This window comes from Pseudophryne corroboree, chromosome 4 (genome assembly GCF_028390025.1).
Source record: "Pseudophryne corroboree isolate aPseCor3 chromosome 4, aPseCor3.hap2, whole genome shotgun sequence".
Taxonomy (NCBI): Eukaryota; Metazoa; Chordata; class Amphibia; order Anura; family Myobatrachidae; genus Pseudophryne; species Pseudophryne corroboree.
In genome coordinates this window covers 452,351,597-452,374,547 of record NC_086447.1, presented here as the reverse complement: position 1 = coordinate 452,374,547, position 22,951 = coordinate 452,351,597, and the positions used below count along the sequence as shown (strand labels likewise).

The following is a 22,951-nucleotide window of genomic DNA, read 5'->3' as shown; positions in this document are numbered from 1 at the left end:
AATAAACTGTGAGCTCTTGGTTCAGAAACGATGGAGCACATCATTAAGGACGAGGGGTTTGTAGAAGAATGAATGCCTATTTGCGCATGATTTTACCATCTATTGATTTAGATTAGTTTTTTTAAAATAGCATCTATTGTTATCATTGCTGCAGTAATTTAGTAATATTACAATTTGTTTTTACTAAGGTCATTTTGGCTTTGTTATTATTTATTGAGAAACCAAAGTGCTAGCATAAATATATATATTTTTTTTCTGTTTGCATTTCTTTTCAGGTACACTGCTCATTGCCTGGCTCTGGTTACCTGTATGTCTGATGAAAACAGGCAAATATTTCTGAAGAAATTGTTTAATGCAGATGAATTAATTAATTTCAAGCTTCAGTAAGTATTTTTTTTTCTCTTGTATCATAATGATACCTCTGCTGAGAATAACTGGACTAATGACACTTCTTCCTATTTATAGGTGGTTGGATGAGCTGCATGGTCAGGGCATTGAGCAGGGAATTAATATGACCAATCAAGAGAAGTCCTTGTGGCACAAAGACAACAGCCAAAAATACACCAAGGGCCAGATTGTATCTGGTGATCTTTGTTCACGGGTCGTGGCAGTTTGTGGAATAACACTTACTAAAAAATTGCTTAAGAATAGAGAGCAGGTAAGTTCCATTTGTTGAGAGATAAGTCAACACGCTGTACACTAAATATGAATTGAATTTCAAGGATTCATTTGAATTAAATGTATATGGATATATGTGTATTTATCTATGGGATACTGTACACCAGTGATTTTCAACTTGCGGCACACCGACAAGACTTTAAAATTGCTAAGGCACACCATCAGTGCCCCACAGTGGAAAAAACATTGCCCCCCAAAGTAATACAAACACATTGGCCCCGGCAGTAATAAAAAAAAAAAAAAAAAAAAAATGCTTTCGCCCCCACAGATTTTTAATAATGGGATGCAGTTAAAATACCTGCTGTTGGGATCCCGGCGTTAAGGAGTCCGATGCTGGAATCCCGACAGCCAGTGAAAGTGGAATCCCGAACTCCACAGGGTTTTCGCTCTCTGTTGGTGGACCACGCCACCAAATGAGCGGGAATATAACCTGAAGCGAGCCGCCGAGTCTGAAGCGTGGTGAGCGCATCGAGACCGCGAGAGGACTTGCTGCTGGTATTCTGACAGAGGATGCCACTGTCGGTATACTGACAGCCAGCATCCCGTTTGTTGGTAAAACATATCAATCCCATAATCATGCTACACGCTTTTCCCCCAGTAATTCCACACACTTCCCCATAGTAATTCCACTCACTGCCTCCCATAATTCCACATGCTGCCCCCCATAAAAACTCCACTCACTGTACCCCCAGTAATTCTACACACTGCCCCCCCATTGTAATTCCACTCGCATAATAATTCCACTCACTGCCCCCCCAGTATTTTCAAACATTGCTGGCCACCACCCCACAGTAATTCCACACACATACATTTATTATTTTCTCTAACGTCCTAGTGGATGCTGGGGACTCCGAAAGGACCATGGGGAATAGCGGCTCCGCAGGAGACTGGGCACAAAGTAAAAGCTTTAGGACTAGCTGGTGTGCACTGGCTCCTCCCCCCACGACCCTCCTCCAGTTAGATTTTGTGCCCGAACGAGAAGGGTGCAATCTAGGTGGCTCTCCTGAGCTGCTTAGAGTAAAAGTTTAAATAGGTTTTTTATTTTCAGTGAGACCTGCTGGCAACAGGCTCACTGCATCGAGGGACTTAGGGGAGAGAAACGAACTCACCTGCGTGCAGAGTGGATTGGGTTTCTTAGGCTACTGGACATTAGCTCCAGAGGGACGATCACAGGCCCAGCCATGGATGGGTCCCGGAGCCGCGCCGCCGGCCCCCTTACAGATGCTGAAGCAAGAAGAGGTCCATAAATCGGCGACAGAAGACTTTCCTGTCTTCATAAGGTAGCGCACAGCACTGCAGCTGTGCGCCATTGCTCTCAGCACACTTCACACTCCGGTCACTGAGGGTGCAGGACGCTGGGGGGGGGCGTCCTGGGAAGCAATGAATTTACCTTAGTTGGCGAAAAATACATCACATATAGCTCCTGGGCTATATGGATGTATTTAACCCCTGACAGTTTTCCAGTAAAAAGCGGGAGAAGAGCCCGCCGTGAAGGGGGCGGGGCCTATCTCCTCAGCACACGGGCGCCATTTTTCCCACACAGCTCCGCTGGCAGGAAGGCTCCCAGAATCTCCCCTGCATCCTGCAACTACAGAAACAGGGTAAAAAAGAGAGGGGGGCACTTATTTGGCAAAATAACAGATATAAGCAGCTATAAGGGATAGACACTTATTGTAAGGTTGTCCCTATACATATATAGCGCTCTGGTGTGTGCTGGCAAACTCTCCCTCTGTCTCCCCAAAGGGCTAAGTGGGTCCTGTCCTCTATCAGAGCATTCCCTGTGTGTGTGCTGGGTGTCGGTACGTGTGTGTCGACATGTATGAGGAGGAAAATGATGTGGAGGCGGAGCAGAGTGTCTGTAACAGTGATGTCACCCCCTAGGGGGTCGACACCTGAGTGGATGTACTGTTGAAAATTACGTGACAGTGTCAGCTCTATATAAAAAAACAGTGGTTGACATGAGACAGCCGGCTACTCAGCTTGTGCCTGTCCAGACGTCTCATAGGCCATCAGGCAGATGGCAGATACAGACGCCGACACGGATACTGACTCCTGTGTCGACGGTGAAGAGACCACCGTGATTTCCAGTAGGGCCACACGTTACATGATTGAGACAATGGAAAATGTTTTATACATTTCTGATAATACGAGTACCACCAAAAAAGGGGTATTATGTTCGGTGAGGGAAAAACTACCTGTAGTTTTCCTGAATCTGAGAAATAAAATGTGTGATGATGCGTGGGTTTCCCCCCCGATAACAATTAATAATTTCTTAAAAAGTATTGGCTGCATACCCTTTCCCGCCAGAGGTTAGGATGCATTGGGAAACACCCCCTAGGGGGGATAAGGCGCTCACACGCTTGTAAGAACAAGGGCTCTACCCTCTCATGAGATGGCCGCCCTTAAGGATCCTGCTGATAGAAAGCAGGAGGGTATCCAAAAAAAAGGTATTTACACACATACTGGTGTTATACTGCGACCAGCTATCGCCTCAGCCTGGAGGTGCAGTGCTGGGTTGGCATGGTCGGATTCCCTGACTGGAAATATTGATATCCTAGATAATGATAGTATATTATTGCCTATAGAGCATTTAAAAGATGCATTTCTATATATGCATGATGCACAGCGGAATAATTGCCGACTGGCATCAAGTATAAGTGCGTTGTCCAATTCTACCAGTACAATGGTCAGGTGATGCGGATTCCAAACGTCATTTGGAAGTATTGCCTTTGAAAGGGGATATTTGGGGTCGGTCTTTTAGACCTGGTGGCCACGGCAACAGCTGGGAAATCCACGTTTGTACCCCAGGTCGCCTCTCAAAATAAGACGCCGTATTATCAGGCGCAGTCCTTTGTTGGCAAGCGGACAAAAGGTTCCTCTTTTCTGCTAGTGACAGAGGGAGAGGAAAAAAGGCTGCAGAGATCAGCCAGTTCCCAGGAACAGAAACCCTTTCCAGCCTCTGCCAAGCCCTCAGTATGACGCTAGGGCTTTACAAGCTCAGGCACGGCGGGGGCCCGTTCTCAATGAATTTCAGTGCGCAGTGGGCTCACTCGCAAGTAGACCCCTGGATCCTTCAGGTAATATCTCAGGGGTACATATTGGAATTCGAGACGTCTCCCCCTCGCCGTTTCCAAAAGTCGACTTTACCGACGTCTCCCTCGGACAGGGAGGCAGTTTTGGAAGCCATTCACAAGCTGTATTCCCAGCAGGTGATAATCAAGGTACCCCTCCTGCAACAGGGAACGGGGTATTATTCCACACTATTGTGGTACCGAAGCCAGACGGCTCGGTGAGACCGATTCTAAAATCTTTGAACACTTACATACAGAGGTTCAAATTCAAGATTGAGTCACTCAGAGCAGTGATTGCGAACCTGGAAGAAGGGGACTACATGATGTCTCGGGACATCAAGGATGCTTACCTTCATGTCAAAATTTACCCTTCTCACCAAGGGTACCTCAGGTTTATGGTATAGAACGGTCACTATCAGTTCAGACGCTGCCGTAGGGATGGTCCACGGCACCCCGGGTCTTTACCAAGGTAATGGCCGAAATGATGATGTTCCTTCGAAGGAAGGGAATTTTAGTTATCCCTTACTTGGACGATTCCCTGATAAGGGTAAGATCCAGGGAACAGTTGGAGGTCGGTGTAGCACTATCTCAGATAGTGTTGCGGCAGCACGATTGGATTCTCAATATTCCAAAATCGCAGCTGGTTCCGTCGACGTGTCTTCTGTTCCTAGGGATGATCCTGGACACAGTCCAGAAAAAGGTGTTTCTCCCGGAGGAGAAAGCCAGGGAGTTATCCGAGCTAGTCAGAAACCTCCTCAAACCGAGCCAAGTCTCAGTGCATCAATGCACAAGGGTTCTGGGTAAAATGGTGGCTTCCTACGAAGCAATCCCATTTGGCAGATTCCACGCAAGAACTTTCCAGTGGGACCTGCTGGACAAATGGTCCGGGTCGCATCTTCAGATGCATCAGCGGATAACCCTGTCACCAAGGACAAGGGTGTCCCTCCTGTGGTGGTTGCAGAGTTCTCATCTTCTAGAGGGCCGCAGATTCGGCATTCAGGACTGGGTCCTGGTAACCACGGATGCCAGCCTGCGAGGCTGGGGAGCAGTCACACAGGGAAGGAATATCCAGGACTTATGGTCAAGCCTGGAGACATCACTTCACATAAATATCCTGAAGCTAAGGGACATTTACAATGCTCTAAGCTTAGCAAGACCTTTGCTTCAAGGACAGCCGGTGTTGATCCAGTCGGACAACATCACGGCAGTCACCCACGTAAACAGACAGGGTGGCACAAGAAGCAGAAGGGCAATGACAGAAGCTGCAAGGATTCTTCGCTGGGCGGAAAATCATGGGATAGCACTGTCAGCAGTATTCATTCCGGGAGTGGACAACTGGGAAGCAGACTTCCTCAGCACGACCTCCACCCGGGGAGAGTGGGGACTTCACCCAGAAGTCTTCCACAGGATTATAAACCGTTGGGAAAAACTCGACAGGTATTGCGCCAGGTCCAGGGACCCTCAGGCAATAGCTGTAGATGCTCTGGTAACACCGTGGGTGTACCAGTCAGGGTATGTGTTTCCTCCTCTGCCTCTCATACCCAAGGTACTGAGATTGATAAGATGGTGAGGAGTAAGCACTATATTCGTGGCTCCGGATTGGCCAAGAAGGACTTGGTAACCGGAACTTCAAGAGATGCTCACGGAGGATCCGTGGCCTCTACCTCTAAGAAGGGACCTGCTCCAGCAAGGACCCTGTCTGTTCCAAGACTTACTGCGGCTGCGTTTGACGGCATGGCGGTTGAACGCCGGATCCTGAAGGAAAAAGAGCATTCCGGATGAAGTCATCCCTATCCTGATCAAAGCCAGGAAGGATGTAACCGCAAAAACATTATCACCGCAATTGGCGAAAATATGTTGCGTGGTGCGAGGCCAGTAAGGCCCGACGGTGGAAATTCGACTTGGTCGATTCCTACATTTCCTGCAAACAGGAGTGTCTATGGGCCTGAAATTGGGGTCCATTAAGGTTCAAATTTCGGCCCTGTCAATTTTCTTCCAAAAAGAACTAGCTTCAGTCCCTGAAGTTCAGACGTTTGTAAAAGGGGTACTGCATATACAGCCTCCTTTTGTGCCTCCAGTGGCACTTGGGATCTCAATGTAGTTTTTTTTTTTGGGATTCCAAAAGTCACATTGGTTTGAACCACTTAAATCTGTGGAGTTAAAATATCTCACATGGAAAGTGGTCATGCTGTTGGCCCTGGCCTGGGCCAGGCGCGTGTCAGAATTGGCGGCTTTATCCTGTAAAAGCCCTTATCTGATTTTCCATTCGGACAGGGCGGAATTGAGGACTCGTCCTCAGTTTCTCCCGAAGGTGTTTTCAGCATTTCACTTAAACCAACCTATTGTGGTGCCTGCGGCTACTAGGGACTTGGAGGATTCCAAGTTGCTGGACGTAGTCAGGGCCCTGAAAATATGTTTCCAGGACGGATGGAGTCAGAAAATCTGACTCGCTGTTTATCCTGTATGCACCCAACAAGCTGGGTGCTCCTGCTTTTAAGCAGACGATTGCTCTTTGGATTTGCAGTACAATTCAGCTTGCACATTCTGTGGCAGGCCTGCCACAGCCAAAATCTGTAAAAGCCCATTCCACACGGAAAGTGGGCTCATCTTGGGCGGCTGCCCGAGGGGTCTCGGCTTTACAACTTTGCCGAGCAGCTACTTGGTCAGGGGCAAACACGTTTGCTAAATTCTACAAATTTGATACCCTGGCTGAGGAGGACCTGGAGTTCTCTCATTCGGTGCTGCAGAGTCATCCGCACTCTCCCGCCCGTTTGGGAGCTTTGGTATAATCCCCATGGTCCTTTCGGAGTCCCCAGCATCCACTAGGACGTTAGAGAAAATAAGAATTTACTTACCGATAATTCTATTTCTCATAGTCCGTAGTGGATGCTGGGCGCCCATCCCAAGTGCGGATTGTCTGCATTACTTGTACATAGTTATTGTTACAAAAATCGGGTTATTGTTGTTGTGAGCAATCTTTTCAGAGGCTCCTTCTGTTATCATGCTGTTAACTGGGTTCAGATCACAAGTTGTGCGGTGTGATTGGTGTGGCTGGTAATGAGTCTTACCCGGGATTCAAAATCCTTCCTTATTGTGTAAGCTCGTCCGGGCACGGTATCCTGGCTGAGGCTTGGAGGAGGGTCGTGGGGGGAGGAGCCAGTGCACACCAGCTAGTCCTAAAGCTTTTACTTTGTGCCCAGTCTCCTGCGGAGCCGCTATTCCCCATGGTCCTTTCGGAGTCCCCAGCATCCACTACGGACTATGAGAAATAGAATTATCGGTAAGTAAATTCTTATTATTTTTTTAATTTATAACCTGCAACTGTGATGACCGCTGAGAAGGCAGCATGGATGGAGGAGCAGCATTGGCAAGTGGGTGGGCGGGCACTCCAGGCAGGAATGCGACGTTGCGCGCTTGGCCTGTGAGTCACCATAGGTCACAGGCCGCTCTTGGAAGTGCACAGCATTACCTGAGCTGCGGTTTGCGGCGGTTGCTGGTTTCTCTGGCTGGCGGGCAGCAGCGGATCTCTCTGGCAGGCATCTCTAGCTGGCGGCGGCAAACATAGAGACTGCTCACACACTGGTTGATAATCGCTGTTGTACACCATGGGAGTTGGATAGGGACTGAAGGAGCTGGAACCTCATTATACTGGTATCAAAAAACAAAAAAAAACTCCTCTAGAAGCCTTGGTCTTCAGCATGTTTAAGTAGCTAGTGTTCACGCTTGGGTGCTGAGGTGTGGGGAGGGATTCTATGAGTAAATGAAAATGTAAGTAATATCAAGCAGTAAATGTCCAGAAACACCACTTTTTATGAAAAATATCAGTTTGATGCGATGCACTGTTAGCTGAGACTATGGGGGTGATTCAGAGTTGATCGCAGCAGCAAATTTATTAGCAGTTGAGCAAAACTATGTGTGCTGCAGGAGGGGGCAGATATAACGTGCAGAGAGAGTTAGATTTGGGTGGGATATGTTTAAACTGAAATCTAAATTGCAGTGTAAAAATAAAGCAGGCAGTATTTACCCTGCACAGAAACAATATAACCCACCCAAATCTTACTCTGTGCGCATGTTGTATCTTCCACACCTGCAGTGGACATGGTTTTGCCCAACTGCTAACAAATTTGCTGCTGCGATCAACTCTGAATTACCCTTTATGTGCATAATTATTACAGTCCATACTGAATGGGCTTACTAGAGTCCTAATACTGCACGTGTACCTGTCTGTGATCAGCAAGTTGCTGCATGGTGCAGCCAGCGCAACAACCACTTAGTTTTTCCCCTCTTACGTCCTAGAGGATGCTGGGGTCCACATTAGAACCATGGGGTATAGACGGGTCCACTAGGAGCCACTGGCACTTTAAGAGTTTGATAGTGTGGGCTGGCTCCTTCCTCTAAGCCCCTCCTGCCAGACTCAGTTTAGAAAATGTACCTGGAGGAGCCGGTCACAGCTAGGGAAGCTCCATAGGAGTTTTTCTAGTTTTGTTGTTTTTATTAGAGTTAGGCACAGGGAGGCTGCTGGCAACAGCCTCCCTGCTTCCTGGGACTTAGGAAGGGGAAGTAGTGTCCAACCCTGAGAGGTTAATGGCCACTATCTCCGCTGACAGGACACTGAGCTCCTGAGGGTGATGATCGTTAACCGCCCGAGGCGACCGCTCACTCCCGCAGCATGCCGCCACCCCTTAACAGAGCCAGAAGATTTCAGTGGCGAGTGAGTCACCGGCCCCCACAGCAAGAGGGGAGCCGATGTGAAGATGGCGGCAACATGGTTGGAGCGCATTACTAACTGCGCTCCGGAGGCTCAGCGGTACACAGTGCGGTGCTATGAGGGGCGCCTATTCCCTACACTGGTCACCAAGGCTGTCAGGGACCTCGGTAACGCTTCCAGCCCATTTCCTCAGGGCAGTATAAAGAAGTGAAGAGCGGGAAGCAGCGCCATGTTCAGGGTCTATTAAGGTCAACAGTCAGTGCCAGGTAGTTGTATATATCTACCTTTGGAAGCGCTGTGTGTGGGCTGGCTCCAAGCTCTGTGTTTCTCTGTGGCATACTTGGGGGAAAACTGTGTCTGACATTTTCCTGTGTGTGTGTGTGTGTGTGTATGTTTCTCACATAGCCATGTATAGGGACTGTCTTATGCTACAGAGGGCATTTCCTCTCAGGAGGAATCCATTCCATGTACACAGGAATGTAATGTTTTGTCTCAGATCCCTATTGCTGAGCCTGAGTGGTTGACCTCTTTTAAGGTAATGATCTCTACTAGGGTAGCTTATACTGAGACTGAAACTCGGGTATTAAAGAAGTCTATGGCAGTTTGGTCCATTTTTGTACCTATTCCTTCAAAATCCCGTAGCATATTCCCACAAAAAAGTGCCCAGATTATGCGAGATGACACGAATACCGACTCTGACACGGCTGAGGGGGGCGGCATCCCTGGCTAAGGGGGTGCAGCTCATGATTGAGGCTATTAGAGATGTGTTAAACATTTCTGACACAACACCTGAGCAGGTTGAGGAGGCTTACTTCACTGATAATAAGAAAGCCTCGCTAACCTTCCCTGCGTCTAAGAATTAAACGCTTTATTCGAAAAATCCTGGGAAAACCCGGAGAAAAAATTCCAGATTTCCAAGAGGGTTTTGGTTGTCTATCCTTTCCCTGAGGAGGCTAGAAAAAAATGGGAAAACCCACCCATAGTTGACGCATCTGTTTCCTGACTGTCAAAGAAGGTGGTTTTACCTGTCCCTGGATCTACCGCGTTAAAAGAACCGGCTGATCGTAAGATTGACACTACGCTCAAATCCATATACACGGCTTCAGGGGTGGTTTTAAGGCCTGCTATTGCCTGTGCATTGATTTCTAAAGCTATAGTAAAGTGGTCAGGCACATTACTAGAGGACTTAGATACAATGGACTGAAGTGACATTGAACTGTTTTTACGTAACGTACAGGATTCTGCGGGTTTCATGGTGGAATCCATGAAGGACCTGTGTACGCTGACTGCAAGGAAATCTTCCATGTCTGTTTCAGCTCGCAGGGGACGCTGGCTACGCCAATGGTCTGCAGACGTGGAATCCAGGAGAAGTGTGGAGAACCTAACCTACACAGGTCAGGCTCTATTTGGGGAAGCATTGGATGCATGGATTTCCACGGCAACCGCGGGAAAGTCACCTTTTCTTCCCTCAGCTACTCCTTCTACGAAGAAACAATTTTCTTCCTCTACATTGCAGTCCTTTCGGACTGGTAAGACAAAAAAGTCCAAGCCTTATACCACCTTCTTTAGAGGTGGTCGTGCAAAATCCAAAAAGCCTGCTCACGCAGGCTCACAGGACCAGAAACCTGCCTCTGGTTCCTCAAAATCCTCAGCATGACAGTGGACCGCGAATCCTGAAAGATGGGCTGGTGGGTGCGAGGCTCAGACGTTTCAGCCACGTCCGGGTGTCGTCCGGCCTGGATCCCTGGGTACAGGATATTGTGTCGCAGGGGTGCAGATTGGAGTTTCAAGAAGTCCCGCCTCACAGGTTCTTCAAATCAGGCTTGCCGGCTTTAATGACATACAGGGCTATCCTTCAGGAAGCCATCCGAAATTTGGAAAAGTCAGAGGTCATTGTTCCAGTTCCACCTCATATGCAACACATGGGTTTCTATTCGAATCTTTTCGTGGTACAGAAACCGGATGGTTTGGTCAGAACAATTTTGAACTTGAAATCGCTAAAACTTTATCTGAGGGTATTCAAATTCAAAATGTAGTCTCTGAGAGCGGTGATCTTAGGTCTGGAGGAGAGGGAATATCTGCTATCACCGGATATCAAGGATGCGTACCACCACATTCTGATTTGGCTGCCGCACCAGGCCTATCTCAGATTTGCAGTGTTAGACAGTCACTATCAATTTCAGGCACTGCCATTCGGCCTCTCCACAGCACCGAGGGTGTTCACCAAGGTAATGACAGAGATGATGGTTCTCCTCCACAGACGGGGGGTTAACATAATTCCATATCTGGATGATCTGCTGATAAAGGCATCGACCAGGGAGAAGTTGTTGCAGTCGATTGTTTTCACGACTCGTCTGCTCAGGGAACATGGTTAGATCCTGAACCTTCCAAAGTCACATTTGGAGCCGACAAGGAGATTGTCTTTCCTAGGGATGATCCTAGACACAGGGTGTTTCTGCCGAAGGAGAAAGCGTTGGTGATTCAAACAGTGGTCCGGGATGTCCTAAAGCCAACCCGAGTATCAGTTCATCAGTGCATTTGCCTTCTGGGGAAGATGGTTGCCTCATACAGGCTCTACAGTACGGAAGATTTCATGCTCAATTCTTCCAACTGGATCTCCTGGACAAGTGGTCGGGGTCTCATCTACATTTGCACCTGAGGATTCGTCTGTCACCGAAAGCAAGGATTTCACTCCTCTGGTGGCTGCAGATGTCTCATCTTCTGGAGGGCTGCAGGTTCGGGAATCAGGACTGGATCCTTCTAACTACAGATGCATGTCTCCAGGGATGGGGCACAGTCACTCAAGGGAAAACCTTCCAAGGAAGGTGGTCCGACCTGAAATCCGGTCTTCCAATAAACATTCTGGAACTAAGAGCTGTGTACAATGGTTTTCTTCAAGTGGCAGATCTTCTGCGAGATCGAGCCATTGAAGTGCAGTCGGACAATGTAACGATGGTGGCCTACATAAACCGACAAGGCGGAATGAAGAGCAGAGCTGCAATGTCAGAGGTAACAAGATTCATCCTCTGGGCAGAAAAACATGCGTTGGCGCTGTCGGCAATCTTCATTCCGGGCGTAGACAACTGTGAAGCGGATTTCCTCAGCAGACACTCTCCATCCAGGGGAATGAGGCCTCCATCCAGAGGTGTTCACGGAGGTGATAAGAATTTGGGGGGTGCCTCAAATCGACATGATGGCCTCCCGCCTCAAAAAGAAGCTTCGGAGGTATTGTTCCTGGTCAAGGTACCCACAGGCAGTGGCGGTGGACACCCTGGCAACTCCGTGGGTGTTCAAGTCATTGTACGTGTTTCCTCCACTTCCACTCATCCCAGGGATTCTCAAGCTAATAAAAAGAACAAGAGTCCAGGTGATCCTCATTGCTCCGGACTGGCCAAGAAGGGATTGGTACGCGTATCTTCTGAATTTACTGCTGGAAGATCCGAGGCCTCTTCCTCTCCGCGAGGACCTTCTGCAACAGGTGCCGTTCGCTTATCAAGGCTTACCGCGGCTACGTTTGACGGCATGGAGGTTGAACGCCAGATCTTAGCTCGGAAGGGCATTCCGAACAAGGTTATTCCTACCCGATATAGGCTAGGAAAGGAGTAACGTCTAAACATTTACCAGCGAATTTGGAAAAAGTTAGTGTCTTGGTGTGAATCCAAGAAGTTTCCTACAGTGGAGTTTCAACTAGGGCGGTTTCTCCTCTTTCTGCAAGCAGGTGTGGATGTGGGCCTGCGTTTGGGCTCAATAAAAGTCCAGATTTCGGCTTTGTCCATTTTCTTCCAGAAACAATTGGGTGTCCTCCCTGAGGTTCAGACTTTCTTTAAAGGGGTTCTGCACATCCAGCCTCCCTTTGTGCCTCCTACGGCACCTTAGGATATTAATGTAGTGCTGCAGTTCCTGCAGTCGTATTGGTTCGAACCTTTACAGGAGGTTGAAGTCAAATTTCTCACTTGGAAGGCAGTCACACTTTTGGCATTGGCATCTGCTAGACGTGTTGGAGTTGAGGCCATTGTCCTTCAAGAGCCCCTACTTAATTTTCCATGAAGAGAGCGCTGAGCTCAGGACGCGTCAGCAATTTCTTCCGAAGGTTGTCGGCTTTTCATGTCAACCAACCTATTGTGGTGCCAGTGGCTACGGACTCAATTACTTCAAAATCCTTGGATGTTGTAAGGGCTTTGAAGATTTATGTAAAGAGAACTTCTCGTCACAGAAAGTCTGTCACTCTGTTTGTCCTTTTATGATCCCAACATAGTTGAGTGACCTGCTTCTAAGCTGACTATTTCTAGCTGGCTCAGGTGTACTATCCAGCATGCTTATTCTACGGCAGGCTTGCCGTGCCCAAAATCCGTTAAGGCCCACTCTACTCGTAAGGTGGGTTCTTCCTTTGTGGCTGCCACGGGTGTCTCGGCTTTACAACTTTGCCGAGCGGCTACTTGGTCAGGATCGAACACGTTTGCTAAGTACTAAAAGTTCAATACTTTGGCCTCCTGAAGACCTTCAGTTTGGTTAATCTTTTCTGCAGGAGCCTCCGCGCTCTCCCTCCCATACTGGGAGCTTTGGTACTTCCCCATGGTACTAATGTGGACCCCAGCATCCTCTAGGACATAAGAGAAAATAGGATTTTAATTACCTACCGGTAAATCCTTTTTCTCTAACGTCCTAGTGGATGCTGGGGACTCCGTAAGGACCATGGGGATAGATGGGCTCCGCAGGAATCATGGGCACTTTAAGAATTTAGGTTCTGGTGTGCTCTGGCTCCTCCCTCTATGCCCCTCCTCCAGACCTCAGTTTGATACTCTGCCCAGACGAGCTGGGTGCTTTTCAGTGAGCTCTCCTGAGTTTGCTGAGGGAGAGTATTTTGTTAGGTATTTTATTTTCAGGGATCTCTGCTGGCAACAGACTCCCTGCATCGAGGGACAGAGGGGAGAGAAGCAGCCCTACTCTCTGAAGCTAGGACCTGCTTCTTAGGCTACTGGACACCATTAGCTCCAGAGGGATCGTACGCAGGCTCTCACCCTCGCCGTCCGATCCCAGAGCCGCGCCGCCGACGCAAAGAAGACTTCAAATCGGCGGCAGAAGACTCCGTTCTTCACTGAGGTAACGCACAGCACTGCAGCTTTGCGCCATTGCTCCCACACACCTCACATACTCCGGTCACTGTAAGGGTGCGGGGGGCGCGCGCGCCCTGGGCAACAATTGGGACCTCTCTGGCAAAAGTTTAGCATATATACAGTTGGGCACTGTATATATGTATGAGCTTCCGCCAAAAATTGTACATTTAAGCGGGAGAGAAGCCCGCCGCTGAGGGGGCGGGGCTTCTTCCTCAGCACTCGCCAGCGCCATTTTTTTCTCCAAAGCTCCGCTGAGAGGAAGCTCCCCAGGCTCTCCACTGCAGATACACGGTAGAAGAGGGTAAAGAGAGGGGTGGCACATAATTAGGTTCAAAAATCAATATAAACAGCAGCTACTGGGTTAACATTAAGTTACTGTGTTATTCCTGGGTTTATAGCGCTGGGGTGTGTGCTGGCATACTCTGTCTCTCCAAAGGGCCTTGTGGGGAACTGTCTTCAAAAAGGGCATTCCCTGTGTGTGTGGTGTGTCGGTACGCTTGTGTCGACATGTTTGACGAGGAATGCTATGTGGAAGCAGAGCGGGAGCAAATGAATGTGGTGTCTCCGCCGACGGCGCCGACACCTGATTGGATGGATATGTGGAAGGTTTTAAATGATAATGTTAATTCCTTACATAAAAGGTTAGAAAAAGCTGAAGCCTCAGGACAGTCAGGGTCTCAACCCGTGCCTGATACTATGTCGCAGAGACCGTCAGGGTCTCAGAAGCACCCACTATCCAAAATTGTTGACACAGATACCGACATGGATTCTGACTCCAGTGTCGATTACGATGATGCAAAGTTACTGCCTAAATTGGTTAAAGCCATCCGTTATATGATTATAGCAATTAAGGATGTGTTGCACATCACAGAGGAAACCCCAGTCCCTGACAAGAGGGTGCATATGTATGGGGAAAAGAAACCGGAGGTAACCTTTCCCCCCTCACACGAGCTAAATGAGTTATGTGAAAAGGCTTGGGAATCTCCAGATAAAAAACTGAAGATTTCCAAAAGGATTATCATGGCGTATCCTTTCCCGCCAACGGACAGGTTACGCTGGGAATCCTCCCCTAAGGTGGACAAAGCTTTAACACGCTTATCCAAGAAGGTAGCCCTGCCGTCACAGGATACGGCTACCCTCAAAGATGCTGCTGATCGCAAACAGGAGGTTACCCTGAAGTCCATTTATACACATTCGGGTACCTTGCTGAGGCCGGCGGTCGCGTCGGCCTGGGTGTGTAGTGCTGTAGCAGCATGGACGGATACCTTATCTGAGGAAATTGAGACCTTAGACAAGGATACTATATTGTTGACCTTGGGGCATATTAAAGACTCTGTCCTTTATATGAGAGATGCTCAAAGAGACATTAGTCTGCTGGGTTCTAGAATAAATGCTATGTCAATTTCTGCCAGAAGGGTCCTGTGGACTCGGCAATGGACAGGTGATGCCGACTCAAAAAGGCATATGGAGGTTTTACCTTACAAGGGTGAGGAATTGTTTGGGGAGGGTCTCTCGGACCTGGTCTCCACAGCTACTGCTGGAAAGTCAAATTTTTTGCCATATGTTTCCTCACAGCCTAAGAGAGCACCGTATTATCAAATGCAGTCCTTTCGATCACAGAAAAACAAAGTCTGAGGTGCGTCCTTTCTTGCCAGAGGCAGGGGCAGAGGAAAGAAGCTGCATAACACAGCTAGTTCCCAAGAACAAAAGTCCTCCCCGGCCTCTACAAAATCCACCGCATAACGCTGGGGCTCCACAGGTGGAGCTAGGCCCGGTGGGGGCGCGTCTTCGAAATTTCAGCCACAAGTGGGTTTACTCCAAGTTGGATCCCTGGGCAATAGAGATTGTGTCTCAGGGATACAAGCTGGAATTCGAAGAGATGCCCCCTCACCGATACCTCAAATCGGCCCTTCCAGCTTCCCCCCACGAGAGGGAATTAGTGTTAACTGCAATTCACAAATTGTATCTTCAACAGGTGGTGGTCAAGGTTCCCCTCCTTCAGTAGGAAAGGGGTTATTATTCGACCAGGTTTGTAGTCCCGAAACCAGACTGTTCGGTCAGACCCATACTGAATTTAAAATCCCTGAACATATACTTGAAAAGGTTCAAGTTCAAGATGGAATCGCTGAGAGCGGTCATCGCAAGCCTGGAAGGGGGGGATTTTATGGTGTCTCTGGACATAAAGGATGCATACCTTCATGTCCCCATTTATCCACCTCATCAGGCGTACCTCAGATTTGTGGTACAGGATTGTCATTACCAATTTCAGACGTTGCCGTTTGGTCTCTCCACGGCACCGAGAATATTTACCAAGGTAATGGCGGAAATGATGGTACTCCTGCGGAAGCAAGGAGTCACAATTATCCCATACTTGGACGATCTCCTCATAAAAGCGAGATCAAGAGAGCAGTTGCTGATCAGTGTAGCACTTTCTCTGGAAGTGTTACGGCAACACGGCTGGATTCTAAATATTCCAAAGTCGCAGTTGGTTCCTACGACTCGTCTGCCTTTCCTGGGCATGATTCTAGATAAAGGACAGAAAAAAGTTTTATCTCCCGATGGAAAAAGCTCAGGAAATCATGACACTGGTCAGGAACCTATTAAAACCAAAACAGGTGTCAGTGCGAGGACCTTTCAATGGGACTTACTGGACAAGTGGTCCGGATCACATCTTCAGATGCATTGGTTAATCACCCTATCCCCCAAGGCCAGGGTGTCACCCCTGTGGTGGCTGCAGAGTGCTCACCTTCTCGAGGGCCGCAGATTCGGCATTCAGGACTGGGTCCTGGTGACCACGGACGCAAGCCTCCGAGGTTGGGGTGCAGTCACACAGGGAAGAAATTTCCAAGGTCTGTGGTCAAGTCAAGAGTCTTGCCTTCACATCAACATCCTGGAACTAAGGGCCATATACAACGCCCTACGTCAAGCAGAGACCCAGCTTCGCGACCAACTGGTTCTGATTCAGTCAGACAACATCACCGCAGTGGCTCATGTAAACCGCCAAGGCGGCACAAGGAGCAGAGTGGCGATGGCGGAAGCCTCCAGATTTCTTCGCTGGGCGGAGAATCACGTAAGCGCACTGTCAGCAGTGTTCATCCCGGGAGTGGACAACTGGGAAGCAGACTTCCTCAGCAGACACGACCTCCATTCAGGAGAGTGGGGACTTCATCAGTAAGTCTGAGCGCAGATTACAAGTCGGTGGGAACTGCCACAAGTGGACATGATGGCATCCCGACTCAACAAAAAGCTACAGAGGTATTGCGCCAGGTCAAGAGACCCTCAGGCGATAGCTGTAGACGCCCTGGTGACACCGTGGGTGTTCCAGTCGGTCTATGTATTTCCTCCTCTTCCTCTTATACCCAAGGTGCTGAGGATAATAAGAAAAAAGAGGAGTGAGAACAATACTCTTTGTTCCAGATTGGGCACGAAGGACTTGGTATCCAGATCTGCAAGAAATGCTCACAGAGGACCCGTGGCCTCTAACTCTAGGACAGGACTTGTTGCAACAGGGGCCCTGTCCGTTCCAAGACTTACCGCGGCTGCGTTTGACGGCATGGCAGTTGAACGCCGGATCCTAGCAGAGAAAGGCATTCCGGATGAGGTCATTCCTACGCTGATACAGGCTAGGAAGGACGTGACCGCTCAACATTATCACCGTATATGGCGAAAATATGTTGCTTGGTGTGAGGCCAGGAATGCTCCTCCTACGGAGGAATTCCAGCTGGGCCATTTCCTTCACCTCCTACAGTCCGGAGTGAATTTGGGCCTAAAATTGGGTTCCATTAAGGTCCAGATTTCAGCCCTATCCATTTTCTTTCAAAAAGAGTTGGCTTCTCTACCTGAAGTTCAGACGTTTGTAAAGGGAGTGCTGCATATTCAGCCCCCTTTTGTGCCTCCAGTGGCACCTTGAGATCTTAACGTGGTGTTGAGTTTCCTGAAATCCCACTGGTTTGAACCTCTCAAAACGGTGGAGTTGAAATATCTCACGTGGTAGGTGGTCATGCTATTAGCCTTGGCTTCGGCTAGGCGTGTGTCAGAGTTGGCGGCTTTGTCACATAAAAGCCTTTATCTGGTTTTCCATGTGGATAGAGCAGAATTGCGGACCCGTTCACAATTTCTGCCGAAAGTGGTTTCATCCTTTCATATAAACCAACCTATTGTGGTGCCTGTGGCTACTACTGACTTGGAGGATTCCGAGTTGCTTGATGTGGTCAGGGCTTTGAAGGTTTATGTAGCCAGAACGGCTAGCGGTCAGGAAAACAGAGTCTTTGTTTATCCTGTATGCTTCCAACAAGCTTGGTGCTCCTGCTTCAAAGCAAACTATTGCTCGCTGGATCTGTAACACGATTCAGCAGGCTCATTTTGCGGCTGGATTGCCGCTGCCAAATTCATTAAAGGCCCATTCCACTAGGAAGGTGGGCTCTTCTTGGGCGGCTGCCCGAGGGGTCTCTGCATTACAGCTTTGCCGAGCGGCTACTTGGTCAGGTTCAAACACTTTTGCAAAGTTCTACAAGTTTGATACCCTGGCTTAGGAGGACCTTGTGTTTGCTCAATCGGTGCTGCAGAGTCGTCCGCACTCTCCCGCCCGTTTGGGAGCTTTGGTATAATCCCCATGGTCCTTACGGAGTCCCCAGCATCCACTAGGACGTTAGAGAAATTAAGATTTTACTTACCGGTAAATCTATTTCTCGTAGTCCGTAGTGGATGCTAGGCGCCCGTCCCAAGTGCGGAATTCTTCTGCAATACTTGTATATAGTTATTGCTTCAATAAGGGTTATGTTATGGTTGCATCAGGGTTGACCTGATGCTCTGTTGTTGTTCATACTGTTAACTGGGTAAGTTTATCACAAGTTATACGGTGTGATTGGTGTGGCTGGTATGAATCTTGCCCTGGATTACCAAAATCCTTTCCTTGTACTGTCAGCTCTTCTGGACACAGTTTCTCTAACTGAGGTCTCGAGGAGGGGCATAGAGGGAGTAGCCAGAGCACACCAGAACCTAAATTCTTTCTTAAAGTGCCCATGTCTTCTGCGGAGCCCGTCTATCCCCATGGTCCTTACGGAGTCCCCAGCATCCACTACGGACTACGAGAAATAGATTTACCGGTAAGTAATATCTTATTTTCTCGTAGTCCGTAGAGGATGCTGGGCGCACGCCCTGCGCTTTGTTTTCCTGCATTGTTACTTAGTTGAGTACTGCGTTGTTACTTGGTTAAGTACTGTTGTTCAGCCGTTGCTGAATTGTTTCAAGCTGGTTATCTTGGTTTTCTTGTGTGTGTGTGTGTGTGTGTGTGTGTCTCAGTGTATTTCCTTCTCTCAAAGTATGTTAGTCTCTCCTCGGGGACAATATCTGTACTGAGTTTGGTAGGAGGAGCATAGAGGGAGGAGCAAGCCCACACTATTAAACTCTTAAAGTGCCCATGGCTCCCAAGGGACCTGTCTATACCCCATGGTACTAATGTGGACCCCAGCATCCCCTACAGACTACGAGAAAAGGATTTACCGGTAGGTAATTAAAATCCTATTTTTAATTAGCTAATAGGTGTATGCAATTGACTACAGTTTGCAGTCCTGTTTATTGATATATAAATACATAAAAAGTATCTAAACATATCAAGAGTAATAAGCAAGACACTGGAGTGGCCTGGATCCAGACCACTGGACAACGCTCAATAGACTGATCATAGGTCATGGCTAAACGGAAGACGAGCATTATAATAATCTAACCAGGTGGCACATTTTGTAATTAATTCTTATGGGTTCTGATGATTAAAATAATAAATATGAAAACCAGTGCTCCATTGTAATTTTAATTTTTTGTTTTTTAAAATCTAGTCTGTTCTTTTCTCTTGCGTCCTAGAGGATGCTGGGGACTTCGTAAGGACCATGGGAAATACACGGGCTCCGCAGGAGACATGGGCACTAAAGAACTTTAGATATAGGTGTGCACTGGCTCCTCACTCTATGCCCTCCTCCAGACCTCAATTTGATACTGTGCCCAGAGGAGACTGGGTGCATTACAGGGAGCTCTCCTGAGTTTCTCTGAAAGAATTTTGTTAGGTTTTTTATTTTCAGGGAGCCCTGCTGGCAACAGGCTCCCTGCATCGTGGGACTGAGGAGAGAGAAGCAGACCTACTTAAATGCTAGGCCCTGCTTCTTAGGCTACTGGACACCATTAGCTCCAGAGGGAGTCGGAACGCAGGTCTCCTCTCGCTGTTCGTCCCAGAGCCGCGCCGCCGTCCTCCTCAGAGCCGAAAGATAGAAGCCGGGTGAGTATAAGAAGATAGACTTCAAAGGCGGCAGAAGACTTCAGATCTTCTTAGAGGTAACGTGCAGTGGTAACGCTGCGCGCCATTGCTCCCACACACAACACACAGCGGCAGGCAGTGATGGGTGCAGGGCACAGGGGGGGCGCCCTGGGCAGCAATAATAAACCTCTAGGACTGGCCAGTATAGATATATAGGCTCTGCGGACTGTATATTTAAAACCCCCGCCGGTTTTGAAGAAATCGAGCGGGACCGAAGCCCGCCATTGAGGGGGTGGAGCTTGATCCCTCAGCACTAACCAGCGCCATTTTCTCAACAGCACACCGCTGGGAAGCTGGCTTCCCGGACTCTCCCCTGCTGAACACGGTGACAGAGGGTTTTAAAGAAGGGGGGGGGGCACATAATTTGGCGCAGTTATTATATAAAGAAAAGCGCTATATATATCTGGGATTTTTCCAGGGTCATTGGCGCTGGGTGTGTGCTGGCATACTCTCTCTCTCTCTCGGTCTCTCCAAAGGGCCTTGTTGGGGAACTGTCTCCAGATTAGAGATTTCCTTGAGTATGTGGGGTGTCGGTACGCGTTTGTCGGCATGTCTGAAGCGGAAGGCTCTTCTAAGGAGGAGGTGGAGCAAATGAGTGTAGTGTCTCGGTCGGCAACGCCGACACCTGACTGGTTGGATATGTGGAATGTTTTAAATGCAAATGTGAATTTATTACATAAGAGGTTGGAGAAGGCGGAGTCCAGGGAATGTACAGGGAGTCAAGCCCTGCCTTTCACTATGACGCAGGGACTTTCTGGGTCTCAGAAGCGCCCACTATCCCAAGTAGTTGACACTGATACCGACGCGGATTCTGACTCCAGTGTCGACTATGATGATGCGAAGTTGCAGCCTAAATTGGCTAGAAGTATTCCTTATATGATTATTGCAATAAAGGATGTTTTGCATATAACAGATGACCCCTCGGTACCTGACACGAGGGTACACATGTTTAAAGAAAAGAAGCCTGAGGTTACTTTTCCCCCTCTTCATGGCTAAATGAGTTATTTGAAAGGGCTTGGGAAACTCCAGACAAGAAACTGCAGATTCCCAAGAGGATTCTTATGGCGTATCCTTTCCCGACTAAGGACAGGATACGGTGGGAATCCTCCCCAAGGGTGGACAAAGCGTTGACACGCTTATCCAAAAAGGTAGCACTGCCATCTCAAGATACTGCAGCCCTCAAGGATCCTGCTGATCGCAGACAGGAGACTACCTTGAAGTCTATTTACACACATACTGGTACATTACTAAGACCGGCGATAGCGTCTGCTTGGGTTTGTATCGCTGTAGCAGCGTGGACAGATACCTTATCTGTTGATATTGATACGCTGGATAAGGAAACCATTTTATTGACCTTGGGTCATATTAAGGATGCTGTCCTATATATGAGAGATGCTCAGAGACGTTGGCCTACTGGGTTCCAGAGCCAACGCGATGGCGATTTCTGCTAGGCGAGCCCTATGGACCCGACAATGGACCGGTGATGCCGAATCGAAGAGGCATATGGAGGTTTTGCCTTACAAGGTTGAGGGCTTATTTGGGGAAGGTCTCATGGACCTGGTTTCCACAGCTACTGCAAGTAAATCAACTTTTTTTGCCTTATGTTTCCTCACAGCCTAAGAAAACGCCACAACATCAGATGCAGTCCTTTCGGTCGCATAAATCCAAGAGAGTACAGGGATCTTCCTTTCTTGGCAGAGGTAAGGGCAAGGGGAAAAAGCTGCCAACTACAGCTAGTTCCCAGGAGCAGAAGTCCTCCCCGGCTTCTACAAAATCCACCGCATGACGCTGGGTCTCCGCTGAGGGAGTCCGCTCCAGTGGGGGCTCATCTTTGACTTTTCAGCCACGTCTGGGTTCAATCACAGGTGGATCCCTGGGCAATAGACATTGTTTCCCAGGGTTACAAGCTGGAATTCGAAGCGGTGCCTCCTCGCCGGTTTTTCAAATCGGCCCTACCGGCTTCTTCCCCAGAGAGGGAGGTAGTTTTAGCAGCAATTCAAAAATTGTGTCTTCAACAAGTGGTGGTCAAGGTTCCCCTGCTTCAGCAGGGGATGGGGTATTACTCAACCCTGTGTTTGGTCCCGAAACCGGACGGTTCGGTCAGACCCATTCTGAATTTAAAATCCTTAAACCTACTTAAAAAGGTTCAAGTTCAAGATGGAATCGATCAGAGCGGTCATCGCCAGCCTGGAAGGGGGGGATTATATGGTGTCCCTGGACATAAAGGATGCTTACCTACATGTCCCCATATATCCGCCTCATCAGGCGTTCCTGAGATTTGCTGTACAGGATTGTCATTACCAGTTTCAGACGTTGCCGTTTGGGCTTTCCACGGCCCCGAGGATTTTCACCAAGCTAATGGCGGAAATGATGGTGCTCCTGCGCAAGCAGGGAGTCACAATTCTCCCGTACTAGGATGATCTCCTAATAAAAGCGAGATCAAGAGAGCAGTTGCTGACAGCGTAACACTCTCCCTGAGGGTGTTGCACCAGCATGGCTGGATTCTCAATCTCCCGAAGTCACAGTTGGTTCCAACGAACCGTTTGCCTTTCTTAGGCATGATTCTGGATACAGACCAGAAAAGGGTTTTTCTCCCGATGGAAAAGGCCCAAGAACTCATGAACTTGGTCAGGGACCTCTTGAAGCCAAAAAGGGTGTCTGCATCACTGCACTCGAGTTCTGGGAAAGATGGTGGCGTCTTACGAGGCCATTCCATTCGGCAGGTTCCATGAAAGGACTTTTCAATGGGACCTTCTTGACAAGTGGTCTTGGTCGCATCTACAGATTCATCAGATGATCAGCCTGTCCCCCAGGGCCAGGGTATCTCTCCTGTGGTGGCTGCAGAGTACTCACCTTCTAGAGGGTCGCAGGTACGGCATTCAGGACTGGGTTCTGGTAACCACGGACGTGAGCCTCCGAGGATGGGGAGCAGTCGCACAGGGAAGAAACTTCCAAGGTCTATGGTCAAGCCAGGAGGTTTGTCTACACATCAACGTACTGGAATTAAGGGCCATATACAACGGCCTTCGTCAAGCGGAGAATTTGCTTCGCGACCTACCGGTTCTGATTCAGT

General features: G+C 48.6%; 1 protein-coding gene across 1 annotated transcript in view; it reads left to right on the top strand.

Annotated features, from left to right (window-relative positions):
- The window catches only part of MDN1 (midasin AAA ATPase 1), a 695,825-nt gene that overhangs the window by 34,786 nt on the left and 638,088 nt on the right, over positions 1–22,951 (top strand). The window contains exons 4-5 of the mRNA XM_063916985.1: positions 276–383; positions 466–658. Coding sequence (XP_063773055.1) covers positions 276–383; positions 466–658 — 301 coding nt within the window. The remainder of the gene's footprint in view (positions 1–275; positions 384–465; positions 659–22,951) is intronic.